Source organism: Hemitrygon akajei, chromosome 14, assembly GCF_048418815.1.
Source record: "Hemitrygon akajei chromosome 14, sHemAka1.3, whole genome shotgun sequence".
Classification (NCBI taxonomy): Eukaryota; Metazoa; Chordata; class Chondrichthyes; order Myliobatiformes; family Dasyatidae; genus Hemitrygon; species Hemitrygon akajei.
The window spans coordinates 22,667,448-22,682,518 of record NC_133137.1 but is presented as its reverse complement, the minus strand read 5'-3'; the positions used below and the strand labels follow the sequence as shown (position 1 = coordinate 22,682,518).

Sequence of the window (15,071 nt, the reverse complement as noted above, 5' to 3'; positions counted from 1 at the left end):
ATCACATTTTAAACAGAACCTTGGAGGTAAACTTGAACAGCTGCAACCTGACAGGCCGTGGAACAAGTGCTGGAGGGTGGGATCAAACTGGACAGCTCTTTCTGAACTCACAGATGCATGATGGGTTGTGTTATAAATTTCCTAAGATTCTAGGATACAATAAAATGGGCCATCAAATGCATGCTTATTCACAGACCTTACTGCTAAAAATACCTGAATGAAACACAGTGTAACCATTCAACTTGGTTACAATGCTGGGAAATTCCTCTTGTGCAAGAAAGAGGAAGAAGGTATTACAACGAAAGACCGCTGCGCACGTGAATTACACAATACCGGATCATTAAATACACTTCTCTTTTCTGAGTTATAGCTACTGCAGATCAAAAACGAAACTAATTAAGGGTGATCCATTAGCAAATGATCTGACGAAACCTCTGTAAGAGGGAATCTACCAACACTCTGGAAAAGTTACCATAAAGCCCAACACACATACACATATACTGGAATACTTCATCTACTGATCTCCAGCAAAGTTAGGTGTGGACGTGTTTGCCTGCGAATATTTTCGCCATATCCCTTTCCCTGGCCCCTACGTAAATGCTTTTATCAGGCTCGACAGCCCACGGATGACTCAGCTCCTTAACAAGCATGGTTTTCTATACAGAACTTTCTATCCAGCCGATGGCACCTAACAGAAGTAACTGGATTAAGCTGTTTAACAAGCCTTGTAGCACATCCATTTAGGATGCTTTCAACAACAAATTCTACAAATGCAAAAAAAAACTCAAGCATACCAGTACTTTTCAATTACAAATTAACTATGATGAAGATCATGCAGCCATTTATGACAGAGCAGGTGATAATGGAATCTTACTGGCAGCCACAGCTAAAGTCATTGCTCTTTTTATATTTAAAAAAAATGGTAAAATGGCCATTTAAGTATACCCCAGTTTTCAAGAATCAAGATACCAAGTGTCACTGGATGATTTATTCTCACAAGCCATTATAATCAAGGCAAAATTGGGTTTTCAACCAGTATTCATAAAGGCACATTAGCTAGCAAGAGTCACAATAGAAATTTGGATAAAAACTGTGTTTTCAAACTTAAGATATATTCTCATAAATGGTACTTAGAATTTTTCTGTTGAAATCCGATTTGCCTGGTTAACTGTACAACCCACCCACTTTCCAAGGAACGTCTGGGTTGACTAAACCTCTAATGATCTGGAAGGGCCAACTCTGATGCTGAGTTTACAGATTCTCAATATTAGGGTCCCTTCCACAACATTAGGTCCCGGTCGGTGTCAAGTACTGACACTGACACACACACACCATCTACACCTGGTCTACATAGGAGGGACCTGGAGGTGCACGGAGGAAATGGTGGTGCGATAGACCAAAGGTATGCCCTCTTCTCGTTACTACCAGACAGGAGAATGAAGGCACACAAGCAAGGCTTCAGGAAGAGCTTCTGCTCCTCTGCCATCAGATCCGACGATGAGCCCATGAACACTACCTCTCTATTTTGCACTACACACACACACACACACACACACGACTTGTTATAACTTACAGCGCAGTTTACGTATTGCATTGTACTGCTGCCACAAAGCAACGTGTTTCACAAGTTTTGTCACCTGATACTGAGTAAGTGACCATCACGGTCTGGGGGAAACGGTGGGTGTGGTGGGTCGACTATAGAGGTTTCGCGGAGTTAGCCCGCCCTGGCAGTGATGGATTGGTGGTACCTAGTCCCTGGGTTGTACTGGAGCCTCACCACTGGCCCGGGTCTGAGGGGATGAAGAAGCCCCTTGTCAGGGTCCTCAGTGTTCAGCGCCACCCTGACCCTCACTGAGGAGCGATGCAGGACGGTTGACGGAAGACCTTACCTAGCTAGCCGGTTTTCAATGAGCCGCAAACTGACTTACAGTACACACAAAAAAAGTGCTTACGTAGCTTAACCTGTATCTCTTCCACTACAATGAACACGCTAACGGTAGATCAGCACAATTGGACAAAGGTCAGCAGTACACTGCTAAAGCTTTGCCGTCTAATTCACAACTCAGTTTCCGAGGTACCAAAGCAGGCTTCCAGGCACGAGTAACATCCTCAGAAGGGCTGGCTCCACGTGACGATCATCACAGTTTCGACAAAATGTTGAATCAGGCATCTTTCGGGAAGATCAAACCTGTTTACGTTTGAGTGATGATTCGGTTACAGTCACCCTTCGACAGCATATTAAATAGTTCATTTAAAATGTCGCACCCGTGCGCTCAACCTTTTAATTTCAATCAGCCCCCGCGTGTGTGTGTGTGCGTAAAAAAAATCGCTCACCTGACCAAATGCCTCTACAAACCAAGCTCTACTTTTGCAGCCTCACCGGTGGGAAATCGTCCACGCGCTGCTGGCCAGCCCGGCTTCAAGGCAGGGCAGTGACATCCCGCGGCGTGGAAAGTCCTCCCCGTCCCGGGATCTCTCCCGGAGTGGCGAGGCAGCGCCGGCGGCGAGCAATTTCTGACACCACCATGTGGTCTTTCACAGCCGCGGACCGCGTGAGTCTCTGCCTCCAGCCTCGCACACGGCACGCGTTTTACCCGGGACCGTGCCCACACTACAACTGGCCAGCGCGGCTCCCTCGTAGGATTTTTAAATATATATATATGTAAACTTCAACCTACACATCAAAACGTGTCTGGGAACCGAGACCGCCACGCGCGCGGAGCCTTCGACCGCTATCCCAGTCTGCAGCCAGAGACGGAATGGTAAGCGAGCACCCTGCCCCGGAACCCGCTGGAGAAAGCTTTGTAAACAGTTAAGAGATTCTCCCAACAAACACAGACGCGCGGGGGAGGGTGGGGGAAGAGGGGGGAAGAAAAAACACGCAGTCGCTACCTGCGGGAGAATTCTTCACGACCTTGCTCACCCATGTTGTCTAAACCTTGCTATTTCAGGAAGGAAATCCAAGCGCGGAAAAAAAAAGCTAGACCCATCATTTCCGCTGACAAATTGACAGTTGAATGGAGCTCGAGTCGATTCCGTCAACATTTAAGCTGCGACAACAAAACAGGCGCATTTATCTTTCACCTTCTGCACTTCTCGCGGCCGGCGATCACTCATTGGAGTCCGCTCGGCTCAGCACGGCCAATCATCTAATTACGTAACTGACGAGTTCAACAAGAGTTAAAACCCCAATTTGTTAGCCAACAGTGGCCTCTGTACGCAGTTCCGTCTAGGTAAAAAAAACAATTAACTGATAAGAGAATACCATCTGCCCCCTGAAAGGGCAGATTCTCATTAAACACCCTCGCCCCCAAACTGTAGAGGCGAATCAACCGATTGCACGCTTTTATTTTAAAAGCGAAACACTAAACACAACGGTATCTGCAGTTTAATCTAAAGCGTCCAAAAACGGGGCAGTCCCCAAGAACTTTAATGCGACACACCAACTTCTTATCGAGTTTCAAAGTCTTAATTTCACCAATATTATTTACCTTTGAGAAACGCTCCTTATCCTGCGAGCGCTGGTAAACGCCGACTTACATGTGCTCGACGCGTTGAAGTTTTAGTTTCATTCCCAGCAATGGAAAGTTAAACTTCCCTTTTTTTAAAAAAAAGTTGCACCATGAGAAGGCAGTAGCAGAGAGACCTTTGAAGTGTTCCATCTGTCGTTGGTTACTGCACATCGTTACCTACTGTACATCGCTAATAATCATGTCAGAATCACCCTGAATGGAAATTTGTACTTTTTAAACGGTTTAATAAAATAATTAATATAACGCGCACGTTAGTAGTTTTATATTTATTCCTTTACGTTAAGCATATATGTAATTATATTGGCATTGACAATGAACTTTAAGCGTAAGTAAATACTCGTTCGTTATATGCCATGTCATACGACGTGGCCGATCATGGTCTCCCCATGACCACGATTGTTCTTGGCAAATTTTTTTCTACGGAGGGCCACCTTCTTCCGGGCAGTGTCTTGACAGGAGGGGTGACCCCAGACGTTATCATTACTCTTCGGAGACTCTGCCTGACGTCAGTGGGCCAGGACTTGTGACCTGCCCCCCCTCATGCCTTCACGTGACCCTGACCGGGGGAAGGGTGGGGTTGAGCAGCAGGTGCCCAAGGGTAACCTGCAGGCGAGTGGAGGGAAGGAGCACCTGCACAAGAATAGGGAAGAATGACTGAGCAGTATGGATGTATCGCTTAGGGGTCAGCCTCACCAGCAGTCTTAAAGATCCGAGATAAAGTTCAAGCTTGTATTAAGATGATGTTGCGGTGCTATTAAATCATCCCAAATTTCAGCATTACTGGTAAATGGGTGAGGTGTCTTTACATTTATGCAAGGGAACATAAAATTGGTCATCCAATATTGGCAACTTCAGTAAAGTATTGGGAGCACTGCATTCATAAGATCTTCAGTTTTGGGTGGTTTGGGAGATTAATGGGCACAAAACCTTGGGTTGTTTAATGTGGAATATGATCCCAATGTACCCCTTAATGTCACTCCATGGTGCTTCCCCTTTGCCTGTGTTTTTCTGGGCCTTCAGGAAAAATGAGGAGTGATTGTATATCAGTGGAGAGGAAGTTCAGCAATATAAACAAGGCAGATATCATGGCTTCTTACACATCGACACAGATAGTTCAAAAGATCCAGTGACGGTCATTCAGGTGTTTCAGTTTATTACCCAAAGTTTCAGGTGACTATTAAGGTAAGATTATTAGACATCGTTATCGGCATTCACATCTGAGATGGTTGCTATCATTTTAATCTCGGAATGGGTCGAAGTACACCGTGATTCTCTGATTCATTCTCAGATTTGATATCTGCTAAAGCAGCTATTTCAAACTGTTGGCCATTTTCCTTTGAGACTGGACAACATCAGTCGAGGCAGCATGGTCCAGGCGTTTGCATGCGTTTCTATGGGTCCCTGCCCATGTGGAGGTGGGGTGGCAGACGCTCCAGCTAAGCAATCACTTTAAATTAAGGATATAAATGTCGTGCTGACTTCGCATAAAGGGGAGGTGAAGGCCATAATTTAAGAAGTCTGTTCAATCACTGTAGTAACAAAGTTGGGATAAGGAAAATAAAAGGACAGCATTTATATAAAATTCAGAGGATAGTGGGAATTCGACTGGGAGCTGCGTATAAAAGGTGGGGAGAAGTTACACTTACAGGTTTACTTACTAGGTTGAATAATTCCTCGTTCAGAATTAATACATATGATAATGTGCATTTGTAGGGAGTGCACTTGTCAAGAAACGATGCACTATATATTGTTTAAATGCATTTCCTATCAGGTACAAAGGAAAGATTCAATTGCTAAATTGAGATCTTTGGGACAGGCAGTTTAACGCAGAAAATTTGTTAGGAAATCACTGGCATCATAATATATACAAGTGTATGTTTGACTTTCTGAGAAGCATTAGACTTTTTGTTATTATTTTGAGGTTTTTTTTGGGGGGTATACTTCCTGTCTCTTTGCTCTTTGCAAATCAGTAGGTGGCAATAATGCACCTTATGCTGGTCTGCCAAACACCATTAAACTTTACAAGGAGAATGAGTGATTGGACTGAGAGGAATGGTGGGGGGGGGGGGGGAAGAGATGGGGCTAATAGGAAAGAGAAGGGTTGGAGAAAACAGGAAGGTGGTGGATAAAGGGAAGTAGTGGGAAAGGGGAAATAAAATGATGGTGTGGGAGGAAGAATGGGTGGAATGGATGTTAAGGGACGGAGACTGGGGGATTGGGCTGAGGAAAGGCAAGAAAGGGAGAAACATAGGGTGAGAAGAATGAGGGACAGGTTAGAAGCAGAGGGGGGGAAGGGTGATGGGAAGAAAGAAGAGGGAAGCAGAAAGGAGAGTGTGTGGAAGGGCATGAAGGGGAGAATGAAGGCAGGGGAGGTGAAGGCAAAAAAAAAGAATAGATGGTTGCATGAAAGAGGGATAGGCGAGAGAATGGGAAAGGAGGCATTGGGATGAGGGAAGGGTGGAAAGGGAAGGAGTGGGAGGCCTGATGTCTGCAAGTCCGAGCCAGTGACTGGAGGTGACCTGTACTGGGTTTAGAGGCCTGTCTGTATGCGTGGGAGGGAGGAAAAGGGCTTGTTTTGCTGTTGGTGCTGTTCTGCTGAACAGTGTGGACATGTAATGTTGGTGACACTTAAAGGCTGCACGCAACACATCCTCAGGTTGTGCTGGTTGCTAGCGTAAATGAAGAGTTTTTTTGTGTGTTTTGATGTACATGTGATAAGTAAATTAATCTGAATCACAAGAAGGGGCAAAGGGGGAAGACTGGGATCTCTGAGAGGGAAGTGGACGTATTCTAAATGAGAAACGGGTACAGTAATTGCAGGGAGGTGAAGAACTGGAGAGGAAAAGACAGAATGAATTTTACAGAGGCTTACAACAAAGGAGGAGACCATTCCACCTACCACATCCACACCCACTATTGAGCACCCATCTGTACTAATCCCATCTTCTGGCATCTAGCCCATAGCCTCATATTGTTTAGCATTTCAAATACTTCACTTCTAGATACTTGTTAAATGTTGTCAGCAACTCTGCTACCACAACTCTCTCACGCAGTATATTTCAGGTACTCATCCCTCAGGTAGAATTTCAATTGGAGAATTCTATTCTCCTCATGCTCCCTTCCCACCACCTGTGTGTAGTAGAGAAAGGTGAGGCGGAACAAGTAATAAGGAGGACACATGTACAGAGGGATGGTCTGACGGAACATGAAGTTAAATGTGTTGAAAGAATAAGTAAATTTAGGAAGGACAACAAAATTCTAGGGGCGTATAGCCCGATGGGAGTTCAGGGAGCTGGGTTAAGCACAATAGGCAGCGATTCAAACAGAGAGAGGAGAAATGGGTTAAAAATTCTATATCTGAATGCACGAAGTGTCAGAAATAAGGCGGATGAGCTTGAAGCCCAGGTGCGAATGGGGAACTATGATGTTGTTGGGATAACGGAGACATGGCTGCAGGGAGATCAGACCTGGGAAATGAATGTACAAGGGTATACGTGCTATCGTAGGGACAGAAATGTGGGCAGAGGGGGTGGGGTGGCCCTGTTGGTGAGGAATGAGATTCAGTCCTTTGCAAGGGGGGACATAGGGTCAGGAGAAGTAGAGTCTGTGTGGATAGAACTGAGGAACAGTAAGGGCAAAAGGACCCAAATGGGTGTTGTCTACAGGCCACCAAACAGTAGCATGGATATTGGGTGCAAGTTGAATAGGGAGTTAACATTGGCATGTGGCAAAGGTAATGTTGCAGTAGTTATGGGGGATTTCAACCTGCAGGTGAACTGGGAGAATCAGGTTGGTGCTGGACCCCAGGATAGGGAGTTTGTAGAGTGCCTACGGGATGCATTCTTGGAACAGCTTGTACGAGAGCCGACCAGGGACAAGACTATTCTGGATTTAGTGTTATGTAATGAACAGGATTTGATAAGCGATCTTGCAGTAAAGGAGCCATTAGGAGGTAGTGATCATAATATGATAAGTTTTTATCTGCAATTTGAGAAGGATAAGGGCAGCTCGGAGGTGTCAGTGTTGCAGTTGAACAGGGGAAACTATGGAGCCATGAGGGAGGAGCTGGCCAAAGTTAACTGGACGGATATCCTAGCAGAAAAGACAGTGGAACAGCAATGGCAGGTATTCTTGGGAATAATGCACAAGGTGCAAAATCAGTTCATCCCCCAGAGAAGGAAGGATTCAAAGGGGGGAAAGGAGCCACAGTGGTTGACAAAGGAAGTCAGAGATTGCATAGCATTAAAAAAAAGGAAGTATGACAGAGCTAAGGTGAGTGGGAGGACAGATGATTGGGAAGTTTTTAAGGAACAACAGAACTTAACTAAAAAGGCAATACGGGGAGAAAAAATGAGGTACGAACGCAGTGAAGAAGGCTAAATGGAATGTTGGCCTTTATTACAAAGGGAATTGAGGAAGGACATCCTGGCTGTAGAGGAAGTGCAGCGTAGATTCACGAGGTTAATTCCTGGGATGTCTGGACTGTCTTACGCAGAGAGGTTCGAGAGACTGGGCTTGTACACGCTGGAATTAAGGAGATTGAGAGGGGATCTGATTGAAACATATAAGATTATTAAGGGATTGGACAAGATAGAGGCAGGAAATATGTTCCAGATGCTGGGAGAGTCCAGTACCAGAGGGCATGGTTTGAGAATAAGGGGTAGGTCATTTAGGACAGAGTTAAGGAAAAACTTCTCCCAGAGAGTTGTGGGGGTCTGGAATGCACTGCCTCGGAAGGTAGTGGAGGCCAATTCTCTGGATGCTTTCAAGAAGGAGCTAGATAGGTATCTTATGGATAGGGGAATCAAGGGATATGGGGACAAGGCAGGAACCGGGTATTGATAGTAGTTGATCAGCCATGATCTCAAAATGGCGGTGCAGGCTCGAAGGGCCAAATGGTCTACTTCTGCACCTATTGTCTATTGTCTATTCTTTCCCTACCACTTCCATCTTCTTCTTGCCGTGATAGACTTTAAAAGAAAACATCTTTAGCTTTTACTGAAGTTAATTCCAGCTCATCTGGGATTAGCCGAACAGTCTAACACAAAGGCAGTGATAAAGTTGAGCTCGTTGTCATCAGATGTGTTCAGAATCAGGTTTAATATCACTGACATGTCGTGAAATTTGTTGTTTTGCGTCAGCAGTACAGTGCAATACATAATAAAACTAAATTACAATTTTATATATATAAAATTGTAATTTAGTTTTATAAAAATGTGTATAAATAAAAATTTGTATATATATACATTTGTAGAAAATAGAAAAGGTGATGGGAAGGGAAGGTCAGGAATATGAGGAAGATATATATTTAAGTAGTGAAAAAGAGCAAAATACTGAGGTAGTGTTCATGGGTTGATTCACTGTCCATTCAGAAACCTGACAGCAGAGAAGAATCTGTTCCTAACCATTGAATGTGTGTCTTCAATGTTCAAAGTAAGTTTTTTATCAAAGTACATTTATGCCACCATATACAACTGTGAGATTGATTTTCTTGCAGGCATACACAGTAAATTCAAGAAGCACAATGGAATCAATGAAAGACTGCACCCATCGGGACGGACAAATGACCAATGTTCAATCAGACTCCTGTACCTCATCCCTGACAGTAGTAGTGAGAAAAGGGTGACAGGGGTCCTGAATGATGAATGCTGCCCTTTCACAGCATTGTCTTTTGAAGATGTCCTCAATGCAGGAGAGGCCAAGTACCCGTGATGGAGCTGGCTGAGTTTGCCACCCTCTGCAGCTGTTTCGGATCCTGTGCAGTGTGGGCCCTTCCATACCCGACAGTGATGCCACTGGTTAGAATGCTCTCCATGGTACATTCACGGTGCTCTCCGTGATGTTATATTTTCGAACACCTGCTATTGGTGAATAACAGGAGGAATACTGGGGAGCTGAAGTTGAATCACTGGAGGGAGTGGTTGCAACGGTGCAGCCTGGACAGGTGGGCAGCGGGTTTTTGGGGATGTATTAGAAACAGTGGACTTGCTCAGTGAGAAAGAAGTAGTAAAACTTCCGGTTCTTGCAGAAAGCGAGGGTGAAAGGAGCAAAGAAGAAAGTTTCTTAGTGACACCTAGTTGTGGAAATAATCCTGAAATGAAGAGTAATTTTCACAGACAACAGCAGAGCCCAGAGATTCTTTGTGCTCCGAACCTGAACACGTGTTTGAGATATTCATGATATTTCACTTCTGAATCAGCAAAGTAGAGATATTCCTGAGTCGGAGTAAGAAGGACCCTAGCTGAGCATGAGGCCCAAAAAGTGCACTTAGGGACTTCTGCCATTAAATAGGATCGACGGACATTCAGAGGAGTTAAGAATGAGAAGTGATCTGATTGAAACAGGATTTTGCGAGGAGACAGACTGCAGTATGGAACGACAATCAAAATGCTGGAGGAATAGCAGGTCAGGCAGCATCTGTGGAGGGGAACAGACAGCTGACGTTTCACGTCAAGACCCTTCATCAGGACTGAAAGGTACAGGGGAGGTAACCGATACAAAGGGGTGAGGGGGAAGGGCGCTACAGTGGATGCCTTACAGTGGTTGGCATGACTCCATTACAGCTCACGTTCTATCCTGGCCTCCTCCGTAAGGAATCTCTGTATTCCTCCCCGTGGAACGTGTGGGTTTTCTGAGGGTCCTCCGGCTGCCTCCCACAGTCCAAGGACGTAGCAGGTAGGTTAATTGGTCACTGCGAATTGCCCTGTGGATTATGTTAGGGTTAAATGGGGGGGGGGGGTCGCTGGACGGTGCGGGTCGAAGGGCCATTTCTAAATAAATAAACTGGCAAGAGACACAGTACTGTGGATCCAGGTGACGAGTGGTGTTTGATGCAGGAGAGGAGAGCGGATGGTGACAGAAGAAGTGAGGGGATGGGTGGAAGCGACAAAGAGCTGCAGGTGACAGGAAAGGAAGGCGGAGCATGGAATCAAACAGGAGACAGGGTGGGCAGATGGAGTGGATAGATGAGGGAAGAAAAAACAGGATGATGGGGAGTTAGATGGATCAGGACAAGGGAGAAAAAGGACAGGGGAGATGAGTTTTGAGAGGGATTGAGATGTAGATGTCGAGCGATTGGCCACTTTTGATCGAGGTGACAAGTAATTTCTTTCTTACAAGGCATTGCAAATCCCATTGCTCTACCTCTGTATATTTAGGACCAATATAAGGATTTTTGAATACGACAGGGATTATATCAATGATGTAAATTTATTGTCTATTGTAAATGACTCCACTGTGGGGTAATGTCAAAAGAACTAAGAGGAGAGTTGGTAGGCATACCTGAGATGAGAATAAGCTACAGATCTCAGGGAAATAACGAGAAAAGCAATGCTCCCTCGCAGTTGACGTGGGCCAAGTAGCTTCCTTGTAGTAAGTATAATGAGATATAGGATATAGACTTGATGCACAGCATCAACATTGATCTTATAGAATGGCTGGGCAGTATTGCTGGATAAATAGCCTACTCCTCCTTTTGACTTTTAAATTTTAATATCTGTTTCAGTAACAAATTAAAGAGTAAATATATTTTACCTTTATTCAGAACTGCTTTACTATGAGTATCTTCATTGGAGCATTATTGCAGTACAGGAACATATTAAATAGCATCATTAAACATTTATTACACTTTAGCAGGATATTAACATGCAAACAGTTATCAATGAGTTATATAACTGTAGAATTTATTCTTCCCCTTAAGTCATTCCCCTCCAACTCTTTGTATCTTTTCCCTTGCTCTATCCTCATCTGGATCCTTACCCCTCACTCCCAAAATTTTATCTTACACATTCCCCCGCGGTGCCTTGAGTTTCTGACTCCAGCAGATCTTTTGATCTCTCAAATGTTGTGCCAATATTCTAAAATATCTTTCAAACGAGGTGGATTTGCAGTGACATATCGAGTGTAAGCCATCACTTTGCCAGCGAGTGCGTATGTTAACAGACATTTTCACAAATTAATGTGGGCGAGTCCTGTTTCTTCCCATTGATGAACATCTGCTGGATATCTTTTGCTGATTCAGAATAAAACTGGAACTGTGAATGAAAGACTGCTGCTGTCACATTGCGAATGACTGCACTGTTATCCACTTGTGTTAGAAAGCAAACATTCTGGTAAGGAAAATAATTGAATGAGATGCATTCAATTTCAATTGCATCTTACTTCAAAATGCCATAATTATGTGCACACCCTAAATTCAAAGGTTGCAATCTGCATGGTACATGAATCAGAACTGGGTTTATTATTACTGGCATGTGTTGTGAAATTTGTTAACTTAGTAACAGCAGCAGTTCAATGTTGTACATGATAACACAGAAAGAAAAATAAATAAATCAATTTCAGTTAGTATATCTATGTATATTAATAGATTAACAATAGTGCCAAAACAGAAATAATATACATTTTTTAAAAAAAGTGAGGTAGTGTTCGTGAGTTCAATGTCCATTTTGGAATCGGATGGCAGAGGTGAAGAAGCTGTTCCTGAATCGCTGAGTGTGTGCCTTCAGGCTTCTGTACCTCCTTCCTGAAGGTAACAATGATACAAATTATGTCAGAAGTGAGTAATTTTGCAGATAGCTGAAAGGCAACAGATCAACTGAAAAGAAGCAAAGTCAATATTAGACACAATTGGAAGGATGGAAGTTAAGTGCCATCTATTGGGAGAAATATGATGGGGCATCTGAGAGCTAAAGTTCTCAAAGTCACGTACGTACTTGATCATACCAAGTCACAAGTTCTGTTACTAAATGGATGACTGCTGTAATACAAAGCCTTACGTAATATACTGGTATTTAAAAAGCCACAAGGTGATGATGTGTACAGTTCTGAACTGGTATACAACTTTAAGTGAAATAAACTGTATCAAATTAACTAAAGCATATTTGTATAGTGTAATAAATTGTTCTGCTGGTCCTTAACCAGAAATAATTTCAAGCCGAAGTAAAAGGAATCAGTTTTTAATTAAAGGTCAATTATTACATTGGTGTTGACACATTTATACCTTTGTCCTGAATACAGAGCTTTCAAAAGCCGTTGGCTCACGTATCAGCCAAATGCACTCAATCAAAATATGTAAGTTGCAAGCTTTAAATTCCCAGTGTGTAGATGAATGGTAGAATCCAGAGAAAGTTGATGGGAACAAAGGGAGAATATCGTTGATGGGAGTAGTATAGATGGATACTTCATAGACTGATTGGACTAAATGTCCACAAGACATAGGAGCACCACCAGGCCATTCATCCCAGACCCTGCTCTGCCACTCCATCATGATTGATCTACTATCTCTTTCAACCCTACTCTCCTGCTTTCTCCCCGATTCCACACTGAAAACCTTATTCCTGTTCTCCTAGTGAAAATCACTTAAAATACAGTACAGCTGAAACCTACGCCATCCCTTGCTGCAATTCTTCTCCTCTGTAATCTTCTCTCCTTTTAAAATGCATTTTTATTTTAAACACATTCATGTCAATTTTCACAGCCCACTTCTTGCTATAATCCCCTTTACTTTAACGCTTCAGTTTTTTCAAACTTCATCCTTTGACCTCTGGTACTGTTATGTGCATCTTATGTAATTTAATCATAATACATTTGACATTTGCTCATGGTTGTTAATGCTACCAAGTCACATTCCTGAAGATTTTGTCACATTGCTTCTTGCTGCCAAAGATCCCAACAAATCAAATCCCTTTTAGTCCTTTTCCAATGCTATTTCAAACAAAAAAAAACTGTTTTAGAGGAATGAACAAAAAACAAATGACGCTTCTAAACTTAAGATTTTTGCTTGGGATATTAACTTATTAGTCGCTGGAGCAACAGGACAATCCCTTCCTGAGCCTGTATTTCCAACTCAAATTTCCCCCAACCCCTTCACTTTGATTAAGGTTGTGGATATCCTTCCAAGTATCTCCTCTGAATTGACATTCATTTATTATAAACTTTAATGCTTTCTTCCTCGGTGCAAAACTGTTGTTCTGCTTGCTTAAATTGTTTGAAAGCTATTTTTTGTAAAAATAAAATTTTTAACTCACATAATGGCAGGGCATAAAACAATACAGCTGTCTAACGATGGTTTGGCTTAATTTCCCTTCCCAAATTACAGAGTTCATAGTCTGCTGAAATTGAAATGAGGCCTAATTTAAACACAGAATAAACACTGAAACAGGCACAACCCCTGTTGATTGAAATTAGGGTTCCTCGTTTTTCAGTTGAAATGATACTTAACATAAACATTTAGAAATATTTGCATTTATGCAAAACTGCACTGCAAAAATGCCTCAAGTGCAAGAGGTTATTACTTTTAAGTAGCACATCTTTAGACTCTGCTCCAGTGTCCTAGTTTCCACAGTGTTTGTCTCCAAGTTTGGTTGGTCAACACAGTATAAACCTGTTCCCCCCCCCCCCCAGAATGGGTGTGTGTGTGTGTGTGTTTAAAAAAAAGTGAGTTGGTAAGGGAATGCTACAAAAGCTGAGGAAACTCCTGAGATGTGGTGAGAGGGTGAGCAGGTTTGAACGGAGCATTGGGGTGTTGGGTTGGTCAGTTGTGTGGGACTGGGAAGATTGACGGTCACCCACCCCAGTGTTACAGTCTCTCGGGGGGGGGGATAAAAATTCACCCTTGTAGAATTTACAAATCATTACCCAAAAATTTAGGGGGGGGGCAGGATAAAGCTTGCTCTTACAGAATTTAGGAAGGGAGGTGGGATAAAAATTAAAATAAAAATGTTTTTCCCCAACTCAATTCTTGGTGGATGACCATCATCACATTACATCAAATGGCAATATATAGACTGTTGTGTAGGAACGTAAATCCCCTTCTGGAACGTGAGGGTTGCCCGCACTGAGGATGGGAAGGGGAAGGCAAAGTTGTGAGCAGCTGCTACGGAGGTACTTGAACTGGCACTTTGGCCTGATGTGACTTCTGCGTTGACAGGCATGTTTCACTATCAAAACTTGATATCAACATGAACAATGAAAAACATTGAAAAGTGGGGGAAAAAAGAAAGATTAAACAGCCAGTGATGATGGCATCAAATGCTAATTTTCTCACCTGGCCACTGGCCTGTGACCTAGGGAAGTCTAACCGGGAACAGAAAAAGGTTACCGGTACATTAGATCCAAAGGTCGTGTCATATCTCACAGTGAATGAAAGTATTTCTCTTTCTTTCTGTCCTTGTCCAGGATCAGGCCTGTTTGTGAGCCGTACAGTGGCATTTCAGCAAAAGGTGCAAACCTGCAAGCAGATGTTCAGATTGCTCAGTAGAAGACTTGACTGTGTCCTCATTGGTTTAAGATGCACTTCTGCTCCTAAAAATAATAAAACTGCCAAGGTTGCAGTACGTTTTAGGGTACTACTTTTAATTTTACATTTTATTAGGGAAGAATGAGAGAGATCAGGGTCTGAACTGGAATTTAACTTTGCCACATTTTCACACAGTGGGGGGCAAATGTTTCAGTGATGAAAAGTCAAACAGTAGAACATTTTAATCCTGTCTCCAGCAGATTCCCCTCCCCTTTTTAAGAAGGGGATAATAGGCAAGGCAA

General features: G+C 43.1%; 1 protein-coding gene and 1 long non-coding RNA gene across 9 annotated transcripts in view; one reads left to right on the top strand and one right to left on the bottom strand.

The window, feature by feature from the left end:
- sh2b3 (SH2B adaptor protein 3) overlaps positions 1–3,201 on the bottom strand; it is a 178,918-nt gene extending 175,717 nt beyond the window's left edge. For 2 of the 8 annotated variants that reach the window (XM_073065655.1, XM_073065659.1), the window contains exon 1: positions 2,335–2,471. Coding sequence is in view for 1 of the 8 variants with exons in the window: in XM_073065653.1 (XP_072921754.1) it covers positions 3,085–3,117 (33 nt within the window). In the remaining 7 variants the exon portion in view is untranslated. Of the gene's footprint in view, positions 1–1,952; positions 2,201–2,334; positions 2,472–2,678; positions 2,702–2,892; positions 3,034–3,084 lie in introns of those variants that run through there. The other 6 variants (XM_073065653.1, XM_073065658.1, XM_073065654.1 and 3 more) reach the window with 6 other exon arrangements.
- Positions 2,651–3,780, top strand: LOC140738405 (uncharacterized). The gene is made up of 2 exons (XR_012101370.1): positions 2,651–2,762; positions 2,952–3,780. It is a non-coding gene; the product is annotated as an uncharacterized lncRNA (long non-coding RNA).
- Positions 3,781–15,071: the final 11,291 nt, after the last annotated feature.